At 40.7% G+C, this 25,264-nt stretch overlaps 1 protein-coding gene across 1 annotated transcript in view; it reads left to right on the top strand.

Annotated features, from left to right (window-relative positions):
* Positions 1-11,718: 11,718 nt before the first annotated feature.
* PLEKHG7 (pleckstrin homology and RhoGEF domain containing G7) overlaps positions 11,719-25,264 on the top strand; it is a 34,573-nt gene continuing 21,027 nt past the window's right edge. The window contains exons 1-6 of the mRNA XM_035901006.1: positions 11,719-12,366; positions 13,500-13,519; positions 18,874-19,001; positions 20,919-20,959; positions 22,878-22,973; positions 24,106-24,255. Of these exons, the coding sequence (XP_035756899.1) occupies positions 11,719-12,366; positions 13,500-13,519; positions 18,874-19,001; positions 20,919-20,959; positions 22,878-22,973; positions 24,106-24,255 (1,083 nt within the window). The remainder of the gene's footprint in view (positions 12,367-13,499; positions 13,520-18,873; positions 19,002-20,918; positions 20,960-22,877; positions 22,974-24,105; positions 24,256-25,264) is intronic.

Raw genomic sequence — 25,264 nt, 5'->3', positions numbered from 1 at the left:
TTCTCCGGTACACACGGATGCAGACTGGAGATTTTTAGAGGTGTTCACACAATAAACCATTAATGTTGTAAACAAAGTAGCTCTTTCAATGGCTTAGTCAAAGGGTGCTCTGCTTTATGTTGAGAATGAATGCAACAAAAAGAAGCCTTCTTTTGCTTGTCTTTGTATTACGTGGTGATGACTGGGGAGCTAATAGTCTAATCACTGCCATCTGACTGTCAACACCAAGACAAACTCTCAAATCAGTCATATTGTAGTAAATTCCCAGGTGTTTTTAAGTGGCTACAAAGAGGATGGTAAGAAAATTACCATGTGGTAAAAAGACAAAATACCACAACTATTTTATGTTTACCTCTATTTTCACTGTAAGAAATACCATCCCTATTTTCCTACATTATCTTTTCGTCTTAAGCTAATGCTAAAAGAAACACACCATAGGAGTGGGTGTAGTCATGGTAATTCATAGTGGATTAATTCTCTCATTAATTCATAGTGGAGATGAATTTTCTCTCATCCCCATGAACATCCATCAGAAAAAGTGATTAATGCTTCCTTCATTGAAAAATGTTGCCGATAACAACTTAAATTCATTTAAAATCCAAAGTGATATTTCCCTGTTTGGGGGCTGGTCAGTAACATCGTGCTTAGGTAATACTAATATATATGATTGAGTCAGACAAATAAGCAAGACAAATTCTCAGCCAAGATAGCTCAGGGTAATTCAAGTGATTTTGCTGAACTGAACTGACTACATCACTTGAACACCCAGTCATACGGGGGTACAGGAAGCAGTGCTAGCTTTGTGGTGGGCTTTGTGCCTTCTATTTCCACCATAAGATAGCATTTCACATGCATTTGTTTGTTAACATCCAAAAATCACTTCTTAATATTTCAGATGTCACCATTAAAAAATTATCAGTGAAAGTCATCAAAATCAAAAAGCTGTGAAGAGGATGAGTTAAAAGTCTTTGCCCAGCTAATATTAACAGCAACATCTGGCAACCAGTTGAGGAAATACAGCAAAAATCCCCTTTAGTTTGCCCTTCTATTGTCCTGATACATTCTTTAGTTGCAAAATAGGTGCAGTTTATTGAATTTAGACAATAAATATGAATGAACTTGATGTGAACAGATATGAGTTTAAAGCTTTCCAAAACATTGGAGTTTTTTGTTCTAGAGTAATCTCCTCTCACAGCACATTAGGTCCTAAAAAGCATATGCAGAACGGAAAAATATTTGTAGATATTTTATAGGAATCCTGTCATTTTCATTACTATGATTATCACGTGGGAAGCCACCGATGAACAAACAGAAACAGATGTCATTCTTTAGAACATGTCTTGTCTTGGCAGGACTACTGTATCCACTAAATCTAGCTGTACAGATAAACCAATGCCAAAGTATAACAGTGTTGGGAGGAATTAAAAACTTTTTCTTCCCAGTGTTAAATATTTCCTGGTGGTATGCCATACAGAGCTGGCCAGGAAAAAATACAAATCCTTGAGGTTAGAATAAAAGATAGCTAATGGAAAGTTAATGTAAAACTATGGTTTTCACCTACAACTTGATCTTGTGATTTATCCCACAGCTGGCCAATCAATATCTGTCACCATAACAGCCTTACATAGGGTCTACGGTCATGAGGATGCCGGGTTCTTCTGGTTTGGTGTTACTCTTCTGCCTACAGCTTTTACATTGAGCTGTGAAAAAGATGGTTATGAAGGTCATTGGGAGAAAACATCTGCAACTTTCGATTTAATGACAGCTGTCCTGGGAACCACATTAATGTAAAACAATCAGTCTCATTTATCAACACTTAAGCTCACAGATTTCAGTGCCGTATTCCCATTTGATGATTTGCCAGCTGATTCTTTTCTCTGTTTCGAAGTCACTTTGCCTTCAGCCAGAAAACTACATTTCTTCTCTTCATTACACCTCTGTTCCTGCAATAATTAACTAGCAGGAAGGAGAATATCACTGTCTGAAACCAAGTGCAGCTGCAAAGAAGACACCGTTTTGGAGGTCTGGAATTCAGGCATGAAGGTGTCTGACATAAAGTCTCGTTGAACTGTTGCTAGTTTATTTACTTTCTTTTTCTCTCAGTTTGTCTCTTGCCAAATGAGGTAAAATGTTTTGCAAGACCCTTAAATATATCCTTTGTGTGAAACAAAGGATGTTCACACATCACGCAGAATATGTCAGGGCTCCTGAGTGCACCAACAAGCTCTGTAACCTCTCTCCTCCTCCTTGGGCACGTTAACAGTTGTGCGTGCCATGTTGCAGCTGGCCTACATAGCTCAGCATATCATCGTCTTGGCCAGTGCCACTTTCAGCCAGGGGAAGTTCTTGTAGGTCTTCTCCTTGCAAACAAGAGCCCTCATACACTGCAGAGTTTTCTGCCAACAGAGCAGCAGCAGAGGGACCAGGCTCCATCAGTCATGCCCGATCAGAACACAAAATCAAGATAAGGCACAACTTTATTGCTCCTTACTGGGCAGACAAGGTTAGGCAACCTCTGTGTCTGACAGCATCATGCTTAATACTCAGGCCAGTAAACATGCTCATTAGCAGCTGGGGGCCAGACAGCTTGAAGACCATGGGAAGGATTCATTTAAGATGGATCGATAAATCTGGAATAGTCTCACTTAGAGGCACTGAGAAGAAATAGTAATTTCTACTGGGGATCCTAAAATGGGTGCCTAATATAGATCAGATTAATTATCCCCTGAAGCACACACCACGTGCATAATAGGCATTACCTATATACACTGACCTCAGAGGGACTGGAGAATGGTTCCTTTAGATGTATGCCTGTTTAGACGTGGATGAGATGAATCCCTCTCCCAAATACCTTGAAGTGAAATTGGAGAGAGCAGGCCAGCAGTTCTCTGATCTGCCAGGTGAGATTCAGACCTGATCCTTTGGCTGTTGTCTCCTAACTCTGCTTCAGTATCCTGCTTTGCATGACACCACATGTTTTTAGATTAAGTGCTGAGAGACAAAAGACAGGCACAGCACCTGACAGGAAAAGCAATCACCTAGATCGCTACGAGATATCAACGTTGTGAGATGCTGAAGTTCAAGCTGACCCCCAAGGAATTAGTAAAGAAACTCTCAGAAGATGAACCATAAAAGGGAGTATAAATAAAGCTGACTGAAGTCTTCTTAAAAAGAGTAGATTTGTTGAACTATGTAGTTTGGAAGTAACTAATATGTATAATAATACTCAACAAATGCTTCTAAATATTTTTTTAAGTAACTCTTTAAATGGAAAGGTTTCAACTCTTGAAGTTACCTATTTTTAAGATAAAAAGCATTGCCTACCCAAAACAATGCTTCACTAGACCCAGAGCAAAGTTAGACAGAGGGAAGGTTTGCCAAGATAGTCAAGTCATTTCTGTTCTACTTCAGCCCAAACCAAAGCTGTTTCTTCATTATTGCTTTACATATCATTACTCCAATACAAATACCTACAGATGATTGCAAACTGAATAGATGGTTTCATAAAGAAATTGATAAGTGTTTGAGAAATAGCAACTCTGTTCCTCCTCTGCCTTTTAACCTTTTTGGCTATCAGTTACACAGTGGATGTCACTGATTTCTGAATGCAAAGAGGTTTTCCTCCATACAGTTTGGGATAAGCAGAAAAGTGACCATTGAAGTTCCACAGGAATTGGTTCTGAAGAATAGAAAAGGTCTCTGCTTTTCATAGCATTTTAGAAAGTTTTTCTATTAATAGTGGAGGGTTTTTTTATTTTTGGCTTTATTTTATTTTTCTTCTATAAATCACATATTCATTTGCTTTGGAGGAAGTTCAGAAATAAATGCTTTATACAGAAATCATTGTGTACAAGTGGGAATGCATGCTGCATCAATTGCTAACTTCTGTAAAAGTATTACTGACCATTGATTTTAAAAAAACCCGCTATTATTATTAAAGGCAGAACTGGCGATGCATGTTAAAATCATCCGATACTTGCTCTCATTATGATTAAATTCCCATTTGCTTTGCTAGATTTTAACCATCTGACAGAGATTTCATACAATAGGTGTCTGCTATCAGCTGATGGTTTTGAAACTTCTCAGGCGAAAGGTTCTGTATTTTTGAGGGCAAATCTAAAGGATAAAAGCTCACTGCTTGTGCCATAATAACAAAATGGGAATTTCTTCTTTCATAAGTCTAGCTTTGGATTAGTCACTTGAAATTTTGCTGGCAAATATGAAAATGGGGTTTGTGTCATTTATGTTGGTCCCATGAAATCTGCTAAAATTTGTCTAAGGTAAAGCCTTGGAAAAATGGCAAACGGTGTCCCCCTGACTGATTTTCAAAAGGTTTCTGTCCACACGTACTGAAAGGATCAGCTGAACTTGTATGCTCTGTGGCTAAAGCTCTGGGACAAGCCAAGACTTTCCTCTTTAACTGAAAGAGGAAGCCACCTTTCTTCTATCTTTAATTAGGGACAGGAAAGGAAGGCTGTAGGCTTTTAGAAGACCAATATTTTGGTTGTGAAACTAAACACTCAGAAGTGAAAATGTACCAGAGCATAAATCCACTTTGGTACCTTTTTTTCATCTCTTTGGGGAAGGAATGGGAGGTGATACCTGTTCAGATGAGGGAGCAATGGTTGCAAAACCTACGCAGCCCCCTGCCCCCTTTTTCATCCAGTTCTGACATTATGATGGGTCTTAATCACCCATTCACACTGTGTGTTGCATGAGACTCTTCCTCGGGGTACAGGATGTCCTAGCTCTGCGAGTGAAACAGCAATAAGGCATGTAGGAGACTGCTGTCTTTGAACCACTGCTTTTTATTTGTTCAAAAGCTCAGAAGCATAAGGTGACTGAGGCTGGCATTCATAGGGAGAGAAATGGGAGTTCTCATGTGAACATTTCCTCAGAAAAATAGATTTTATCTCTCCATCTACTGCATAGTTTCTTTGTGGTGCTGCCCAAGCCATTTAAACTGAACTTTTCACAGGGGTCACTAAGTGTATGCCCTTTATTCTCTGGGTACTTGACTTGAGACCTGAGGTCTGATTACCAAGGGTGCTGAACACTTACTGCTGCAGCTGATGTCAATAGCATCTGGGCTCTGAGCCTGTTAAGAGTTATTCAGAGATAAGTGTAAGGAAAGTAGGATCTCAGATGTTTTGATTTGGACAGCAAGAGTGAATTATTTTTGCCAAGTTACTTCTAATTGGTGTGGCTACCTCTACTCTGTCTTGCGAAGGCATCCACGATGAGACCACATCTGCCAACTTCCTCACCACAGAAATGCTCCCAGACAAATCTCACTGATAGACAGAGATAAAAGACGCCAAGTGTGTTCTGAAGTTTTAAGCCCTCACTAGGATGCCCACACACACAGAGTGTAGACAACCAGCCTTAGGACCAACTCTACCTGTCTTGCCCTGCAGCTCTCAGCACTGACTTGCATTCTAGCTGGAAACCCATAACCTCACACCATGCCCCAGTTCTGGTAACCCACTGCTCTTGGTCTGTTCCTACCAGAGTGCAGCAGATGAGGTGGGCATACATAGCCTGGTTTTTAAGGCCAGGTCATACTGCAAAGCTGCCACAGACCCCACAGGTCTGTTACCAGGACTGCAAAGACATGCCATTTGCTTCTCTTGTTTTGGAAGGGCTGTCAAGCAACCATAAGCATGTCATATGAACTCAGAAGCAAGCATCCATTTGAGGGACTAACCTGGGAGCAGTGCTCAGAGAATGTAATAGCTAGATGAGTATGTTCAGGATACACCAAATTCTGGAGGTTATTTGAAATGGCACACAGTAAAACTCACTTCTAAACAGCTCCATCAATGGAGGGTTGGAGGAAGAAGAGTGGAGCAAAGAAAGCTTTTTACCTCAATGTAGAGAGGATACAAAGTTCTGAGAACAAACAGCCAAAAAGTTGAGGGCATTGTAATAGAAGGCCCCTTTGGCTGATGCACACCCTTTCAAGAGGTAACAGATAATCAGCAACCTGACATTTTCTGGGACGTGGAAAATACAGCACAGATCCATCTATGGGCCCATCCTATGACCTGGATGTAACCCAGGTCCCTAGCCAGCCAGGTATAGCCAAAATGTTGTTTGTCTTTGCCAATGTGTAAGACACCTTCTATTGTCAGCAGTAGGAGGTAAGTTGCATCTGACACATGATCTGATACAGAACAAGAGAGAGATGTCAGGGAAATACAAGAAAGAAATGCAATAAATGACACTTGAAAACGCAGGAAGAAAGTTGAAGAGTTTTCCAGCCAGCTCCAATAGCCTACATATCTCTGAAGGACCCACAGGGGCATCGCTGGAGGTACATAATCCTGGACCAAGTTATTTTATTTCTGGACCTTCTACCCTAAAGAAGTTGTCAGTAGCCAAAAGGACAGCTAGGTGTGTTACAGCTAGAGGGAGGTCCATGACAGAGCTGTGAGGCACTTCTAGACAATGCTGCAGTCATATTTATTTCTCTGCCTGACACTGAGCTTGACTTGTGCTCTAGAGACCTATTTAGAAAGACGAGCCTGATGGCTACAGCTCAGCTTGAGTTTTGGGTTAGGTGACATAGAACACCATAAATTATAAGAATTGCTTAGCTCTTAAGAGGCAAGGCAGCAAAGCTGAGAACAGATTTGGTCCACCTGGCTATGGTTAGTCCTCTGGCAAACAAATGAGGCTGCCCTTATGCTAAGGCTAAAACAAATGAGAGGATAAGGAGTTTTATAGACAGAATCTGGGGATCTCCTACATTAAGTAACTTGCCAGGTGAAAAGGGGAGAAGGGGTGGCTGGAGCTTACTAGTATGAGTAACACACGAGTTCAGAAGGTGACTGCAGAGACTGGTGAGGACATCTGGCTGTGTGTATTTCCGGAACAACCAGGGAAGTAGGGCTGGAGAAAATGCTTAGGATAGACATGGGTATGTTCAAAGTTAGCAGAGATCATTGACCTGAAGTATCATCTCAATCCATAAGGGGGCATAGGTCTAACTTGGAGATAAACCCTGGGAGGAGTCACCTGGCAAACCCTGCAACTGTTTAAAAGACCATGGCTAAAGCTGATGGCAGCATTACAGTCTGGGTCAGCAAAGGCCAACAAACTGGGGCACTGGCTGTGCTCTCAGAGGAGACTACCAGGCAAAGATGCACAAGAGACAACCAATTAACTTTAGCTTTAGATTGAAGGTGTATTTTAAAGTTGACAGAAAGCTGAGATTTGAACATGAATGTTAGGATTTAGACCAGAAGAGGCCATTCATCTAACATAATTATTTATTTCAGAAGGCACATGCAAGGCAACTGGAGCTTAGTCAGTTAAATTACTTGGCTACATTTGCTTCTGAGGATGGAAATTACAGTTCACGGAATTAACGTTATGGCAAAGGTTTATCTAGGACTGAGTTTATAGTTGGAGCTAGGGTGATACTTGTTTGGAAAGGTAGTAGCTTATGTAACTTGAGAAGAGGTGGTGATAGGAACCAGTTAAATACACATACACAGGCCAAGCTGAGATGGGTGCCTGCTTTATTACAGCTTGGTCTAAGAGGCAAGTTAGGCAGTGCAAAAAAATTCTGGGCAAAGTGACTGCAATTATGATTTCACCTACATCCAAAAATAGCCCCCAAGTTAAGCCAGAGAAGTGCTTACACCTTTAAGAATATTTTTAATTCTGGGTAAAAGAAGTTAGAGATAGTTTTCAATTTATAGCATCAGCAAATGGGAAGGAAATAGAATAACTTCTTTTTTTACAATTGCTACTAGGTTTATATAAGTATACTGATCACATTAAGGATAAGACTCAGCTAGAATTATGAAAACAAAAAACAAAACAAACCAAAAAACCTCCAGTCAGAACTAATTGATCAAAAATGGCATTAAAACAAAGTTTCTGCTTAGCTACACCCAAAGACACCTAAACCAGTCCCAGCACTACACGTCAGAGATTAGCTCACACCAGCCCTGATCTCAGGCTAGTGCTCTAACTTCTTTCTTTTACTAGTAGTTACCCAACTGCCTCTTTCAAAAATGATCCCACATGGCAGCTATCAAGCCCCAGGTATGGGTATTGGTATCTGAGAAATGTACAACAGCCTTCTTTCTAGCCCAGCCATCTCTGTCATCCTCTGAACTGTGTGTAGGCAAAGAGAATAGCAGTATTTCAATGTTTAGACATTCAGAAGTCAGGGTTAGATTTAGATTTAGGGTGAGGCTTCCATGAGCTGAAAAGCAGGAGTAAGGTCTGGTCTGGTAGACCCTGTACTAACCTGGGGACTGGTGCTTGCAAAGGGCCACCTAGCTACTTTCATATAAGAAATTGTGGAGGTAAAATCATAGTAGCAGCTTTAAAGCACATTCAGAAGATTTCAGTTAGGCAGCAGAAGAGCCTATTTATGCACTACACAAAAATGTGAAGAGTTCCAGGAGCAGAGAGCAATAGCTCTCAGCTCTCCCCACCACAGAGATGATTTCCCTCCCCCCCACCCGAGGAAGGGTATGGCTTCACTTGCTGACTGCCTGTCCCCTTCCCGCGGAAGCCCACACTTCTTCCTGGAGACACTCACCCCCCCCCGACCTGCCCAACGGCAGTGCACCAACCTCCTGTGGGGTTTGAAACGACAGCCTTGAACACCGTAAAATCTCCAGACATTCGCATATTTTGTCAGGCAACAAGGTCTCTTCCACTTCATCTGACCCTAGTATCACCTTCAGAGCAGCATAAGGAGTCAGTCAAAACAAAACAAAACAAGAAGTCTTATGTTCCTAAAACCCCCGCTTAAAGCAAATACACTGTAGTATCAACTATCAGACAGGGTGATCACTTTTTTTTTTTTTTTTTTAACTTACCCCTTTTTCTTAGAAGCCAAACTCAAGGAATACTGAAACAAATATCATCACAGTCTTGCAAATAAAGTCTTCGGGTTTGTTTTCTTCTGTCATTCTCTTCAAAGAATCCTCCCTCAATCCACAGTCACATCCAATGCTAAGCAAAATCAAAGGCACTTACCCATACCAGTTTTGGGGTATCATGTTTTGGTTTGTGGATAAGTTTTGAAAAAAAGGCTTTACAGAAAATTAAAATGTCATAGTGCAAAGGTTGTCCGCATTTCAAAGTGTTCATTCAGCACTCTGAAAACGTGTATTAATTACACAATAAGTTTGAACATTTGTGGAAGTTGCATTAGCTTCCTCACAAGTTATTTACCAAATAAACCATCTTTTTCCAAGTTTCACTTTCAATTCACCCAACCAAAGAATGCCTACACCAATTCTGATGGCTTCTAATCAATTCTGCAACACAAAAAAATAGTGAATTATCGATGTCTGGATGAATTCTCAAATACTCCAATACTAAAATCTGTCTGTGTTCAAAATTACTTGGACAGTTAGCACACTCGCTGTTTGTAAATAATGTAACTGAGGGATATATCACTGCTATTCTTCCATAAAGGATGAACAATGCATAGTTAGATCCAGTCAAATGAATCAAGACAAGCAAAATGAAAAAAAAAAAAAAAAAAAAAAAAAAGGATTATTGGAGGGGTGGAGACATTTCATCTGCTCTTTCAGCTCACATGCTTGACTGAGATCTCTCTTGCCAAATGTTATCAATGTGAAAAGTACAAAAAAAAGAATTATAAAGGGAATGAAGTTTAATAAAACAGATGGATCATGTTACCTTTTGTAAACAGGCATTGATCCTGAAGCCACTTCCACCTGACCTGATAAACAAATCACCTAGAAACAAATCTACAAGAAGAAAAGCTAGTTCCCCATACCAGCATTCAGTAAGGAGGCTTTAAAAGAGAAAACACTGCTGCTAAGCCTGGTATCAGTTAATCAAGCACTTGTTGAAAATTTGACTTAATTGCATATGAAAAGGCTGTGACATACTGGAAGTTGGCAAATCTTCACCTGGCTGGCTCGGTAAGTTTAATCATATACACTCATTTTTCTGCAAGTGTGTGGCATGTTTCTGTGCTTTTTTCTAACAATGTATTTTCTTTACACATATTTTGCTGCTGAGAGATTCTACTCATAAAAGTAACTCATCGCTACTCATAAAGAAGCTCGTAAGTTTCCACTTATTTTAAAAAAAAAAAAAAGCTTGGTAAACAGAAAAGAAAAAAAATATATTTTTAATGTAAGATTCCCATTAAAAGATGTCTTTAATCTTTTCTATTTCTGCAACCAAAATCTATTTGCAAGAATATCTGGAAGCTCCATGCCAAGTTACAAAATTCTGCATGGGAAAGAGATGATTATTAAAAAAATAAAAAAATGAACAAAAGCAAAGAGAATGCCTGGTCAAACAATGATCAGTCTTTTTATTTCACTATGTAGCTTAGATGTGATTGCACTTCACAAAATAAAATTCTTGAAAGACTAAAAAGCAATAACAGCAAATCTCACAGCAAAGGTATGTAATCATATCTTTGCTCAGAAGTGGAAAATAGTAATAACTTCTCGTTATTGTCATTCATGATATATCTTGAATGCATTTTTTAGTGCTTGCCATTTTAATAAGCAAATGTGTTAATTAATCTTTGTCCATTAGAGAGGAATTAATAGATGCTAATGTATTTGAGGCTATTCACTACGGTTGTGAAAGAAGCCATTTCCATCATAAGATCTGCTTTTTCTTCCTGCAAACACCTGAATGATCGTCTTCTAATGGCTGAGGAGTGTGTAAAAAGCAATACCTTGAACTAGAAAACTTGATGAAATAACTTGTTTCTAATCACTTTATAAATCAATCTGATGGGACTATATAATTAGACAAAAATCATATTCAATACCTGATATTCAGTAGCTCAAGAAAAAAGTCAACATGTTTGAATAAACTCATTCTAATAAATAAAAGTGCCCAAAGAAGCCAGCAATCATGAACCATTCTAAGATTCCTCTTAGCAAACAAAGCAGCTGAATTAAAGAACAGGTTGAATTAATTATCTTCAGTTATAACTTGAAATGTCAGTCCAGTTTTAGAGAGACTAGTCATCAAAATACCTTAAAATAGAGCTTCATGAATCACAGAACATAAGATTTTTTACTGATTGATCAACAGATAAGTTACTTTGATAAATTGTTGCCTTCATTATTTGATTACGCTGAAAAAAAAACCAAGAGTGATTAGACTCACCTTACATAAATGTTAATTTGTATTTGCTTAAGAATTCAGCAAGTAATTAGTATTTGTACATAAATGGTTTTGCAACAAGTAGGAGTCCTGAGAGCTAGTGACCTCATTTTTATCCCATGTACAGCAGTATCATGGTCTCACTTATTGATGGGGGAGTGGCAACAGGAAATTAGGCAGCTGCAGTACCAGAGGAGCAGAGTTCCTAATTACACAGTTAGCCCTTACCACCTAATTAGTTCTGCTGACTGATGCTGACACTGCTTGCACACTCAAAGTTAGTGGCTGTTTAAACAGCTTGCTGAAATAGGGTCCTCAAGCTGTTGAAACCTGCATTTAAGCAGGATTCAAAGTGCAGGCAATTGTTTCTGTACTAGTGTACATATCTACATTATTTTGTTTAGATTTTTTCCATTTGCATAACCCACCATATAAAAATGCATACCACAAGTTTCTAAGAACCTTTTCTGATCATGTATCCTAGGCACACAAAGCTATAAATCTTCATGCTGCAAATAAAGAATGCAACAACCAAGCTCTGATTATTCTCCAGACCTGGGCAAAGAAACCTGCATCAGCATGGAACTTCTAAACAGGGAAGCTGAGCTTCATAAAGAAAATGTTGCTTTGTCTGGAAGCAGCAGTCCAGAAGATGTCTTCAGTCCCTGTGAAACACAGGCAGTATCAGTTTGTATGGACACCTCCATGCCTCCAGGTGGCTACATTCGAAGACGAGGTTATACAGAGCCTTCACTTCTGAAGCTTCCCACAGAGGAGTGCACTGGGAGCCATCATGCACCTTTCCAGTTTGACCGGCATGCTTTGGCCAGAATTTCCACTTCTCCAACTTTAAGGCGTCTAAGGATGGCCTCTGCCTCACAAGCACTGTCACTTCAGGACTGGTCTGACACAGCTCAGCTGGGGAATCAAAAGGAATACACTGGCTCTCTCCACCACATTTGTAAGAGTCCACCTCGGTGCACTACAGCTTCCTCATTGTCATTGCCTTCTTGTGTCCATGCAAGATTACTGTCTTCCAAAGCCAAGTCTGAGACAGCTATAGCAGATCCAGAGTCTGCCAGCCCCAGATCAAAGCTGCCAAGCCAAAAAGATACTCTCAGCAATGGCAGTCCCAATGAGACACTCCAAAACTCTTGGAGAGCCAACTCTGCTACGCTGCCTAGGAGACTCCCCCACCCCAGCCCTACACCACAGGAGGGTGTCCAGGTAAGAGGAATTGGATGATGCAACCCCCTTTTCAGTCTTGCATATTCAATATTGGTCCATCGTGGCCCTGTACACAAACAAAACCACAGTTCTTAACCTGAACAGCAACCCGGTCCTAGTTCCTTTGATGCAACAGACCAAGTTCTATGCTCATCAGGAAGGGAGACTTTTCCTTCCAAATCAGCAAGAGACAATGGTTCCAGCCTCATCTCCTGGTGACCAGGTTGACCTAGTCCGCTCCTGCACATGGCCGCTCTTTCCCACCTCTGTCCATTCACCCTAGTGGGCCAGTGTAATTGTTTGTGGGATTATGAAAGAACAAGACTAAATAATTTATCCAGTTCTGGTTTGGGTTTTAGAAGATTATTTTACTTCCAGGGTCCTTCAGCCGGGTTCTTCCTTAGCTAGGGCAGTTCTCTATTCTGTTTTACTGAATAGCATTACAAAACCAAGAATGAAGCCATTCAAGATGGTTGAGCCAAATTTAAGCTTTGCTACTACCAAAGGAAGAGGTCCCATTCCTTTTCTTTATTTCTGCTTACCTAGCTCTGCCACTCACTAGCCCCCTCCATTTTTATGTTCAGCTCCATAAATAAGCAGGCAATTGTGCAATCTCTTCAGAAAAAAAGAAACACTGGCTCAGCTTGTGCCAACATCAGTAAAGAGAAATAAGTAAGGGAGGATCTTATCTCCCATAACTTCACCCCAAGGAGAAAAGGAGAGGCCCTGCACAAGCCAGGTTTGCTACTAGCTCTACTCTCAAAGACCTTGCATTAACTTGTGCAAGCAGTTAAATTCGGGCACAGGCTTGACTCCGTCCTTACGCAAAGCACGTACACACATATCACCAAACATGGATGGTGTCAAATAGGTGTATAGCTCTTTACTAACCAGTTAGTTTTGTGCCACAGACCAAAAGTTATTTTTGCCCCCCTTCAAATATAGAAAACATTCTGGATATCACATGAGTGCTCCTCCTTTCTTCACAACAGCTAAAATAATCAGCCAATGTCTAAGCCTATGTAGTACCTCTCTCAAGAAGTACTTTTTTCACAAATTAGTACTTTTTTCACAAAATCGGATTGCTTGCTTGCTTTCTGACCAAGTAACAAGAATATCTCACTTTCTTTCAGAGTGGATTGCCTACAAAAAGGTATGCATATATTTGTTTTATCTTATGCTAAGCTTCACTTCTGTACATTTTTAATGAATCCGTTTCACTCTAAGACAAAACTGAACAGCGAGGCATGTTATGTGTGTAACTCAACTTTAATTTGTAGATTTGCTTTGTGAAATGCCTGTCACCACCTTGTTAAACTAAACTTTTTAATGAGATTTTCTTTCAAAGGTGGCCCTCTCCCTGACACATCTAGCTATGTTTCACGCAATATTTCAGCTGGACCATCGGAGAGCTCTGCACTAGGAACTGCCTGACCAAAGGTCTGGCTGTTTGGATTAGCAGTGTCAAATTTCAGCTTGAAGAATGTGAAACATCTCATAATCTTGAGCAACATTCTTCAAAACTTTGTGGGAGGGAAAGGGAGCAAAGAAGTTAGCAGAACAGCTCAATGAGAGTTCTCATATGCGAGCAAAGCAGATCTAGGACTGCTACTGGATGGGGAGACTGTTAATCCTATAAACTAAGAAGAATACTTGAATTCTAGAAGTTAGTGCAGGCGAGATAAAATGTTGGGTACTGTAGATCTACGCAGTGAATTGCATCAAGCTCTTACAAGCAATTATCAGAAAGTAAAAGCTTGATTAGAAATTAGTTTAATTCAGCCATGTTTGTTTCCTTAAGATGTTCAAATGTTTACAGAAGGGAAACAAAGTTTATTTTCTCCACAAACAACAAGGAAGTAGGAGCTAGTACCTCCCTCAATAACCGTACCTCTCTCACTGATGGTGCAGCGCTCACTTTACTACATGATCCCCTTGAAGATTTCAGGTGGGGCATGCAGGTGAGTGAGGTATATTACAAGCACTAGCACTGGTGAGCAAGGCTTGGGGAAGACAGAAATAGCCTCACAACAAACAGCAAGACACTGCTTTGTAACTCTACCATATTGTGTTTCACTTCTTAAGGCAGTAGACATCATTAGTTGAGAGGTATCTCCTCTTCTTCCCAATGTTTACTCATTTTTCAGGTAAAAGCTCTGTTATAACCGGCAGTTTGCACACAGGTCTGTTTGGGACTGGGTGTGTTAGAGCAGGCTGATACAGCCTGAGTCATTACACAGTGCAGTTCCCTAGACAAGGCTTAACGGATGTGTGCGTGTCTACATGTTCGCTGTAGACAAGGCTTCCTAGATTTTCTGAATTGTTGCAATTTCCAGCCCACTCTTTAGCATTTTTAATTTACAGGAGAAAAGGGGACAGGGAGACGGAGAGAGGAGAAAAGGGAGAAATCTTTGCAATTCGGTGTGAAAACAGGTGATCTGCACCTATTATGGGAAGAGGCTGCACTGATCCAACTCAAAACTATAATGCATAAGCTTATCGCACTGACAGGGTGAAGATTTGTGTGATCCATAGCAAACTTCAGAGGAGAATTTGAGGAATACTGAATGCAAATGGCTAAATGGGAGAACACTGAACATTTAATGCACACACCTTCTCTTGGTGCCACTTGCCTGGCAGCTTCAGAGGGAAGCTGCTATATGCCAGCTAAGTTATTGGCTCTGGACTTCTATCCAGACACATTTTAAAATCAAGAAATCACACAGGGCACAACACAAGCTTTGTTCCATAGCCACCAGCAGGAAAAATTGAGAAAAGGATGTTTGGATGATGTATTATGATTTTATTTCTTTTCCTGAGCAATATTAGAGTGTGCAGAAAGGTACAACAGAAGTCACTAGTTCCTGCTTTAAACTTTTTTGTCAGGTTGAATCTGATCCAAGGTCTGGGCAAGGGCTGTATTCAGCTCCTCCTTTATCCAAATCATTAGTCTAACTCCTTAACAGCTAATCCCTTCTTATCACAGTCAGAGAAAACTGCTGAAATGTCAGATTATTCTCTCCATCTAGAAACACACTGGGACAGTTGACAACTCTCCTCCAAGACTGACTTATTTATCATCCGGGGTGAAAAAATACCTCCATCCTTCAGTTTTAATGAACATCTTTTCTCTCCACTCCCAGGCTGTATTTTCAAAAGCCTTTCTTAAAGCAGCAATGCTTGTTTTAAACAACCTTCCCCCCCACAGCCCTCAGTCATGAATGCCAGTACATCTCTGTTGGCATGGCAACAAGATGAAATGATGCAGGTGACAAATAATCAGCCAAAATAAATAAACAAAAAGGACCAGAGGGGCAGCACAGAGAGAGGTGTGTGTGGTGGAGGCAGGATGAGATGCTAAAGCCAACACTGCCGTGGAAGGAAACATTGATAAAACAAAACCTTCAGTTTACTCTGAGCTTACTTTCTCCTTGCCCCGTTCAGGATATCAGAGACTGGATGCAAAATTGGATTGCACTATTGCCTAAAGATGACCAGCTAATGAGAAGTCTTCTCAGTAACTGCCAAGGCAGCTCATTTTCAATGAGTAGACGGAGCTGGGCTCATCTATCTTGAAGTGCTCCTCTTCCTCTTTAATGCCTCATATGCCTGTAAACTGTCCCTCTAACTCTTTGAATCAGGGAGTCCAAGTACCCTCCCTGAGTGGCTTGGGTAACAGTGTCATCACCTGGCAGCTATCTCAGTGCTGTGACTACCCTAAATGTTGACCCTTGTAACCTTTTCAGTTGCTTTTATTCTCATCTAGTAGGGATTCCTTTAAATTGCGTCTGTCATTTAAGTGAAGTGATTTATATAGATGTCTATTCCCTGGGATGTCTAAAGGTCTAGTTAGGCTAATATTATTAACATATCAAGATACAGACATCTAAAAAGCAATCAGCTGAAACTCTTCATGCCCTAGAAACAACTGTATACCCAGGATATTTGTTTTTGCAGACCGTGAACTGCTTCAGTGTCTTTAATAATTTTCCATTACTTTGTAACGCAAACCTCTGACATTATCTTGTTCCACAAAACAAGTAGATTTAAAGGAGGAACTATTGCAGATGATATCTCCTCAGGTTCATCCCTAAAGTACAAACATTTCTTTCACTCAAGCACTTCATCCCCCTTGCGTCTAGCAAGAAAAATAAAAACTTAAAGAAAAAGGCAAAGCTGCAGCGTCTGCAAGCATGAAAAGATGGTAAAATATTTTGTACAGACTCAAAAGCTGACAAATTGCATCACACAGCACTTCAGTAGTTTCACTTCTTCAGTAAAACCAACAAGAGCACCTAATGTATCTAATATGCCTACAGGCATGGGGCCAGGTGATCACAGGTACCTGTACCTTCATCTGTGAAGCATGAGTACATAATTTAGGCATGTAAGTCATTAATCAGACCGGGCATGTCAGATTGCAAAGGTATATTGTAGATATGCATCCAAGTGACCTTGGCACACTCCCACACTTCACAGGCTTGCATACCTATATGAAGAGCTTGTTCAGACATATGTGTGTCTCTGAAGTTCAAGGCCTTTTTGATCTAGGGAAATAACACCATTTAACTCAGTTACAATGAAACTGTGCTTCCCATTACTAATCTTCATAAGTGACTAGCCTCAAACTTCAAAATATTTTCTACAATTGAAGTAGGCTAGAGACTTTGAAAATCAATAATACATTGGCAAAATTTATATTAAACCAACCTGAAATAAATCTCCTGAATTTCCCAGTACAGCAGTGACAACTTCTAGAATTATCCTGGTATTTTATTGCAGCATCTGGCTTGTATAATAATCCAGCTGCCCAAGAGACTGCATGGCGGAACGACTAGAGATTTCAGAAGCATCTTAATACAGCTGTTACCAACACTTAAAATTTGCACTGGGTAGCACCCAGCACATCCCATGAGGAAGCAGTCTCCCTTGCGCTGGTATGGGCTGGCAGACAACCAAGAAACAGACCCCATCCATAAAAGCTAGGTTCAATTTCATGAGAAAACTTCGAGTTTCATTGTAAATTCCTAAAGTTAAATAAACAGATCCTATATTCCCCATTCAGCAGGACTGCCAGAAAAGGAAAAGCTTTCAGAGAACTCGTATGTTGTACATTTGTAAACTCCTCAACACTTAGTTTTCAAGCCCTAACATGCCCATGTTTCAAGTGTTAAAGTCCCAGACCTGGCCCTCCTGATAGCCTACAGCCCTCTCTGTTGTTAGGAGCAGTCTTTCCTTTCACCTGTACAATTCAATTGGTTTAGCTAAGGCAACTGCAGGCAATGGCACTGTCAGATCGTAACAAAAAAGCATAATCTCTGTATCCTGCTATACATATCAAATCCCAGTTCTCTACCTCAGAGCTCATCTGCCAGTTGATAAGTTGTCAGGCGACTAGTCATACATTTAAGGGGAAAAATATACCTGCCAGGTTTCACACCAGGTGTTGGCACATGCCTAAATACTCACAGTAAGGTATCTGCCTAGGCAAAACAGTAGTAAGAAGTATACTTAACTGACAAAAAACACCACAGATACTAAATGGCGCCTAAAAAAGAGAATTTTTATATATGCACAAACGCTGCATGCCTTCTCTCTCGGCTACTTCATTACTGACCCATCGATCAGTTGAAGACAGCAGAACAGAAGCTACAGACACCCATCACTTTGCAACAGTACAGTAATGCAATTAATTAGGTTTCGGTGTGAGTTATTAGCAAAATCCAAGAAGGTTTTTGATATGCACCAGTAATTTCTGTATTTGAATGCAAGCAGCCCCTGGCACAAACACACTGCTGGGTACAGAATGCCCGTGTCACTTCGCTTGATGGATCTACATCCTGGACAATGTCCTCCGTTAGTAAAAATAGATGGAAAGAGCCATTTTTTTTTTTCAATCAGCAGAGCCACTAAGTCATATTACATTCAAAACACAAAATATCTGAATCAGCAGAAAAAAAACACTATAAAGATTTAGAAAGAAAATATGAGAAACTAGTCAAAAGGTTAAATATTAAGAAAAAAAAAATTAAAACCCCAACATTTTAACTGTTTCACTAATGTGCTGTTTTTTCTTGAAATCACCTGAGTTGTATGAAGGTTAAAAGTAATGACAACCCACAAATCAGCTAGGGACATGGTATTTAACTGATCCTATCGACACGAGTGTCAAAACACAGCTTCTGAAATCTTCACTCGCTTTTTGCCTAATCCCAGAAGAACCTGGGAATTTCCAACATTTAAACTCTCTAAGCACCTATTACCTGAGGCAAGCCATGGCCAAAAGCACCTTGATCTCAGCAGCAATGTGGAGTTGGAAAGATAATTAGATATTTGCTGTCAATCACTGGAATTTTCTACTCATTGTTCCATTAACACATTATGTCATAGCCTCTGTGATTTGGTCTTTTAGCTCATTTCCTCCTGTATCAGCATGGAGCACTTCAGAAATTTCCTCTGCAGCCACGAGCGGAGAGAGATGACATGTGTTGTTGTTGTGTCTCACAGATCAGCAGAGCGCAGGCGTAGCTCCGTGGTAGTGAGTCTGCCGGGACTCGAGGTGTTCCCTGGAGACCTCCTGGTGTCAGACAGTGCCATGGACTACCTTCCCCACACGGCCCTGCTGCTAAGCGCAGGTCAGACACAGGGTGGGGTTTGCTTGTCTGAGCCCAGCAAAAGCCACGACTAGAACACGCGTGCTTGTGGGATGGGGAGGGAGGACCAGGAATAGTGACCAGCAGGAGCAGGGAAGTGATCGTGCCCCTGTACTCAGCACTGGTGAGGCCGAACCTCGAATACTGTGTTCAGTTTCAGGCCCCTCACTACAGGAAAGACTTTACGTTGCTGGAACATGTCCAGAGGAGAGTAACAAAGCTGGTGAGGGGTCTGGAGCACAAGTCCTGGGAGGAGCGGCTAAGGGAAATGGGGTTGTTTAGCCTGGAGAAAAGGAGGCTGAGGGGAGACCTTATCGCCCTCTACAACTGCCTGAAAGGAGGCTGTAGTGAGGTGGGTGTTGGTCCCTTCTTCCAGGTAGAAAGCAATAGGACAAGTGGAAATGGCCTCAAGTTGTGCCAGGGCAGGTTTAGGTTGAACATTAGGAAAAGTTTCTTCACTGAAAGGGTTGTCAAGCTCTGGAACGGGCTGCCCAGGGAGGTGGTTGAGTCCCCATCCCTGGAGGGATTTAAAAGACAGGTAGATGAGGTGCTTAGGGACAGGGTTTAGTGGTGGGATGGCAGGGTTAAGTTAACAGTTGGACTTGATGATCTTAAAGGTCTTTTCCAACCTAGACGATTCTATGATCAGTGCAATAACGACATGCAAGGGAGCTCAGCCTCCAGGGTGGAATTCTGTTACCCCACACCAAAGTGACTGCATCCCTAATTTTAAAATTCCCCTCTTTTTTTTTTTTTTTGCCTATATTTTATTATCGAATGCAAAGTGTTAGTGGTAGACAAGGGGGGCAGGACACAGATCACCTCCGTCTCCACAGGCTAGGAGCAACCAAAGCCCAGGCCAGGTTCTCCATCTGCAAGCAGCCAAGTTACAAATTCCTGCCTACACGGCTTCAAGCAGAGGAAAGAGAGTGGCCAATGCCAGCTTTTCCAGTAGCACTCTAATCACGAGGGTAGCAGACACAACTCATGGCTAGAGGTTGCTCACAGGACTTTCTGACACTGAAATGTAGACATGCAAGCAATTTCCACAAATATCTAGTGTGGAGTATAGTACAGTGTGCAATGTGATTGCCAGAGACCAGAAAATGCTGGTTATCAGAGATCAAAATTTTCTCAAAAAATAAGTAAGTCAAGGTCACAACCAGCAGTTTCATGAAAGCAAACAAGCCAACCATCCCCAGAAAGAGTGACCAAGGCCTTCAAAATCCAAAAGGAGAAAGTTTTGGCTGTGATTCCCAGTCACACATAGGCTTGAAGATAGGTGCCACATTTAGAAAACTCTTTCAAATTTCTTGCTGAACACAGGCATTCCTTACCTCTCCCCAGTGCATTCCTACATCTAGATCCCCAGCTTTCACTGTGCCTCACTAAGGACCATGAACTACTGCCTGCACCACTGTGCCAGCCCCATGACAGGTCTGAGGCTTAGGGTTTGTAGGATTGTTTATTCACATGGGTTTTAAATACCTTTATAGCTCTAGGATATCACTAATGAGCAGACATAGCCTAATTCTTGCTTCAAATAATGGATATCTTCAAGAAATGGCCTGAGGCATGATGTGTTTTCCCATGTAAAGAATTGGCAATCACATAATGATCATCTGCAGCAAGTAGGAGTATTTAGCATCATCCAAGATCCCATCACAGATAGACATAATTCTTTCTGGGAGGAGCCCTACAGGCTTAATAGGTTTTAAGTCTGGTGCACAAACTGCCAAAACACAAGTATTAAATCTGAGCCAAGTAGAGTATAGTATATCAGGCTTCATCTTAAAAAAAAGAAAAAAGGAAAGAAAAAACACACAAGAACATATAAATAACAGTTTTAATTTTAGCTATTTGTTTCTTTACTGATAATATATTTGTTTTACCCATTAGAGTCCAAAAAGCTGAGGTGGCCATTTGCAAAAAGAGGAGTTGTGAGTATTTCACCACATTTTTTTTCCTTGCACTGACCTTGCCTTCCCTCACAACTAACCTGAGTGAAAAGAGTTTCTTTACTTTACTGCCCATGGAGGAAGGCAGCCAGCAGCTGCTTGGACATTAATCTGCAATGAAGGTAGAGTGGCTCCAGTGCAGCCACTGGTGCCGCTGCACGTGATGGACATGAAAACACAGTCAGTGCCACTGCTCCCCATCCCCATGGGCAGTGGGAGGAGAGGTGCCCTTGGCACCAGGAGGGCAAAGTGGGGCGGGCAATGCAGGAGCTCTCATCAAGGCGTTCAGTGGTGGCAGCAGGTCCAGTGGAGCTCCCCAGTGTAAGAGAGCACAAGGTGAGTAAGTCAGTCTCGTTGTGGCTTTGGCCACACTGTATCCTGTATTTTCTGCAAGCCAACCTAGACCTCATTGCCATAAGGCTCTGGAGAAAATGTTTAACTCCCACGTGCGTGGAAGGGATCTAGGCCTTACCTATCAAAGTAGCTGTTCAGATGCTTTCTTCGGTCTTTCCCGTCCTCGTGGGCACCCTCACACTCCCCAGTAAAAGCATACACACCAACATACTTCAGTTAATTTCCTTGTCTAACACATTTCCTTGTCTTTTCCCATTATGAAAATTTTCACTTACTATGGTATTTGAATTTCCTTTTTGATTGTTGTTCATCATTCAAAAAATCATTTGCAAGTGTCTTGATAACTTTGCACCACTAAACATGTAATTGGGAATGGTCCCTTCCTCATATTTTTTGCATTTTATCTTCTAAATCTCATATATCAAAGAAGAGTTTGTGCAAGTGAAACCAATGCAAATACTCGGATTAACATGAACAAGAGTTTTCACTTCATTTGATAGCATTTCAATAGCATTTGAAGGAATATGGCCTAAAACTGAGAATTTGTAAAATCAGCAAAATATTTTAAATTTACAATAAAATGCATTTGATATTTAGCCAAAAGTGATTTCTGAGACTATTAAACGCCATAAAATTTAATTTATGAAGATTCATTTGCTGGTGAGTTGGTTAAGTGTGTGCATGTATAATCACATTATTGTTTCTGCTCCATTTCAAACTATCTTTCAAAACTAAGTTAGGCTTAAGCACTGAATTTCAAATATTATAATCAAACACATATTTCAAAATTGGCTTGAGTTCAGCGCCTAAAGTTCAGACAATAGAAATCCATGAACTATGAGCATACAGTTCCAGAGAGCAGATAAAACTTAGGCAAACACCTTATAAGTCTATGCTCACAGCACTAAATTAGAGTTCATAAATATTGGTTAAACTTTTTATATGCCACTGTCAGCCTGAAAAACAAAGCCAAACCAAACGCAATTGTTTTTATTTCATGATCCCTCACACAGACAAACTCTTCCTGCTCTTTAAGCTTTCTAAAAGCTCATTTTATAGACACTACTCTGCAGCTGAACAAAGGAGGTTTTTTCCAATACATAGCTCAAATTAAAAAATTTAAAAAAAAAACAACAAAACATGCAAACTTTATATACCTATAGCAGGAGGATGATTTCAACTATGAGTTTGTTGTCCCCTACTTCTGACGGTGCTGAAGGAAGCAAAATATTTTATTTGTTCCATCTGCTGAGGGTAGCCCATTGCCTGTTGCCATACCAATGATTTGCCCTGCCAAAGACTTCTGCGTGACATAAATAAGATCTTACACACCCACACCTAAGCCACCTACACACCCCACCCATAGCTACAAATAAAACTGCCATCACTGCCTCATGTCTGTGTAGGAGAGACTGGAAATATGAGGAAATCGCTCAGTTAAGGGCAAGCTCCTTACAGATCAGAGCAAAGTTACTGAGCTGGGTAAACTTCTTGTTGGTCTTTAAAACACTGCATGAATCAGGGGGATTTTTTTGTCATTCCACAGGGTAAAGACAAACAGAAGCAAGCATCTGATCTGGAAAACTGTCTTTCAACCGTTAAGATCATAGATTGCAGCACATATGATTTTTTCTGCTTTAAGGTATCAAAATACTCAGTATACTGTGCCAAGGGTGGGGATAAAGATTCTGTGTTCTTTTCAAGGCACCATTTTTCACTATATTACTCTGGATATGAGATCTTTCTGCAAAATTAATTCATAAGCATAAGGTATATTTTCTTTGTTTGAAGTGGAGGGGTGAGGGGGAAACTGAGTGTCATAGGTGGTTAGCAAGGGCCCTCATAAACACCTGGATTTTGCCAGGCTTCCAGACTGCCCTAGATCAAGGAGATACCACCTTCAGAAAAAGGCATCAGAAAAACCCTCTCAACAGTGTCTGCCGATCTGGGGAAAGAAACTGCAGCATCACAGAGATGTCAAATGAAGCACAGTCACCCCGAGGGCTGCCTTAGGGGTGTGTTCAGAAGCAGCCTCATAGAGGTCAATGCTACCACCAAGGTTCAGCTCCAGAAATCCCACCTAAGCCCATCTGCCAGATAAACAATGCTCCTGGTCTCCAGGGCCCCCTAGCCATAGAAAAACCAAGCTTGGGCTACCAGTGTGTTATTTGGGTAATCCACACCTAACACCATACCCCCTCCAAAGCAAGCCTTTTGCTCCTCACAGCAGGCTATTACATGCAATTCCCCATAGACTTGGTTGTTGAGGACTCCTGTTGGTGCCTAACAGATGTGAACGTCTGATTTGGAGCAGGTCAGAAAGGTGATAGCAGCCACCTTAGGACTAAACAAAACAACATCCAAGTACCTATGAAGACCTAGTGCTTCGGTACCTTGATTTTACCTTCGGTACTTTGATTTTAATTCCTTGATAGGAAGCTATCATCCATCCCTGCTTTCCAGTAACACCAGCAACACAACACATTCAATTCCTTGGCATTTGCAAGCTGCCCACTATTTTTTGATACAGCATCCTACAAACACAGACTATCATACTGTGTTACTTTCAATTCAGTGTGTTTAAAATATAAACATTTTGGAGGAAAATGTCAGGTTTTTTAAACTTTTTAAAGAATCTTTAAGCTTTTAGAAGAAGAATCACTAATACTAGCAGCCGGGCTTTTTACATGGGCAAATAGATCACAGATTCTTTTCATAAGATCTGAAGCAGTTGATGCAACAGTCAGTGGTTTTCTTTCTTTTTCAATCAATAGAGTAAATCTTGGCATGAATTTATAGAGGCACAACAGACTGAGCAGAAAGATGTCGACAGCCGGTTAGAAGTGAAAAAAGAAGCAGCAGTGTGGGAACTTTTCACAAGTGAATGCACTTACTTTCTGGATCATTTGCTGGTTCTCAAGACGGTAACTTCAGATTTCATTTCTCAAAAATAATGAAACATTATTTGCCCTGCTGTCAGTATGGCAGGCATAAAGCCACCTGTAACCTCTCATTGGGTGTCTACAGGGGAATGACTTAAGCACTTGTTTTTTCTCTTGTATTGCCTTGCTCAATTCTGTTTTCACAATTCCCTTTGTTTTTTATCTTCTTGATGGCATCTCTTCTTCTGGATGTCACTTTCTAGTGCTTTGTAAACACCATCTGATTGCAGATCCTTCCAGTAATTTCAGCTGATATTCCACTATTCCTCCTACTAACTCTGAACTGAAGCCACTCTCCAATTGACTATACTGGCTATTTCTCTACCGCTAGTCTGTAACATTATACTCTTAGTTTAACCTCTTATAGAGCTGTGGTTAGATTATCTCGACTAGAGCATGAAAACCTTGAATTCATCAGACCTGTAGTTCTAATACTACAAGAAAACAAGCAAATTAAAAAACAATTCCTCTCCCAAAACCTCCAGATTACCTCTATCCTGGTGAATTTTAAGAGCTTTGAAATATGGACAAGAATACTACACACTGTTGCAAGAATAGCTGCACTATTTACATGCATCACACATCAAAAGTTAGTGTATCCATTTAAAAGGATGGAAGCTTCCCTAAATATCTTCCTATCATTTTTCTCTTACTCTGCACAGACAATTTCTGTTTTCTTATTAGTCAAAAGAATAAGATTAATGAGACATTTTCCATGTTGCTGAAAAGTTAGCCTAGGCAGTACAAGAAGTACTGAAAAGTAAAGGGAATAAACAGAGGAGTGGGTTGAATTCCTCCTTGGTGGGGCAGAACAGGAAAGGAGACGAAAGGGAACAACAGGACCAGTTATAGGTCCAAAGCAGGATGGAAGTGTCCTTTCTTCTAGATTCTTTCTTCTGAGAAGATTAAAAAAATGGTTGAATCCTGGGAAGGGTGAGGACATGCAGGTCCCTTGGTGAGCCTGATGTAGGAACCCACAGACAAACTTTAG

The sequence above is a fragment of the Egretta garzetta genome, unplaced genomic scaffold (genome assembly GCF_000687185.1).
Source record: "Egretta garzetta isolate BGI_Z169 unplaced genomic scaffold, ASM68718v1 scaffold38, whole genome shotgun sequence".
Classification (NCBI taxonomy): Eukaryota; Metazoa; Chordata; class Aves; order Pelecaniformes; family Ardeidae; genus Egretta; species Egretta garzetta.
Note: the sequence above shows the minus strand (reverse complement) of the source record. Positions and strands in the feature narration are given on the sequence as shown.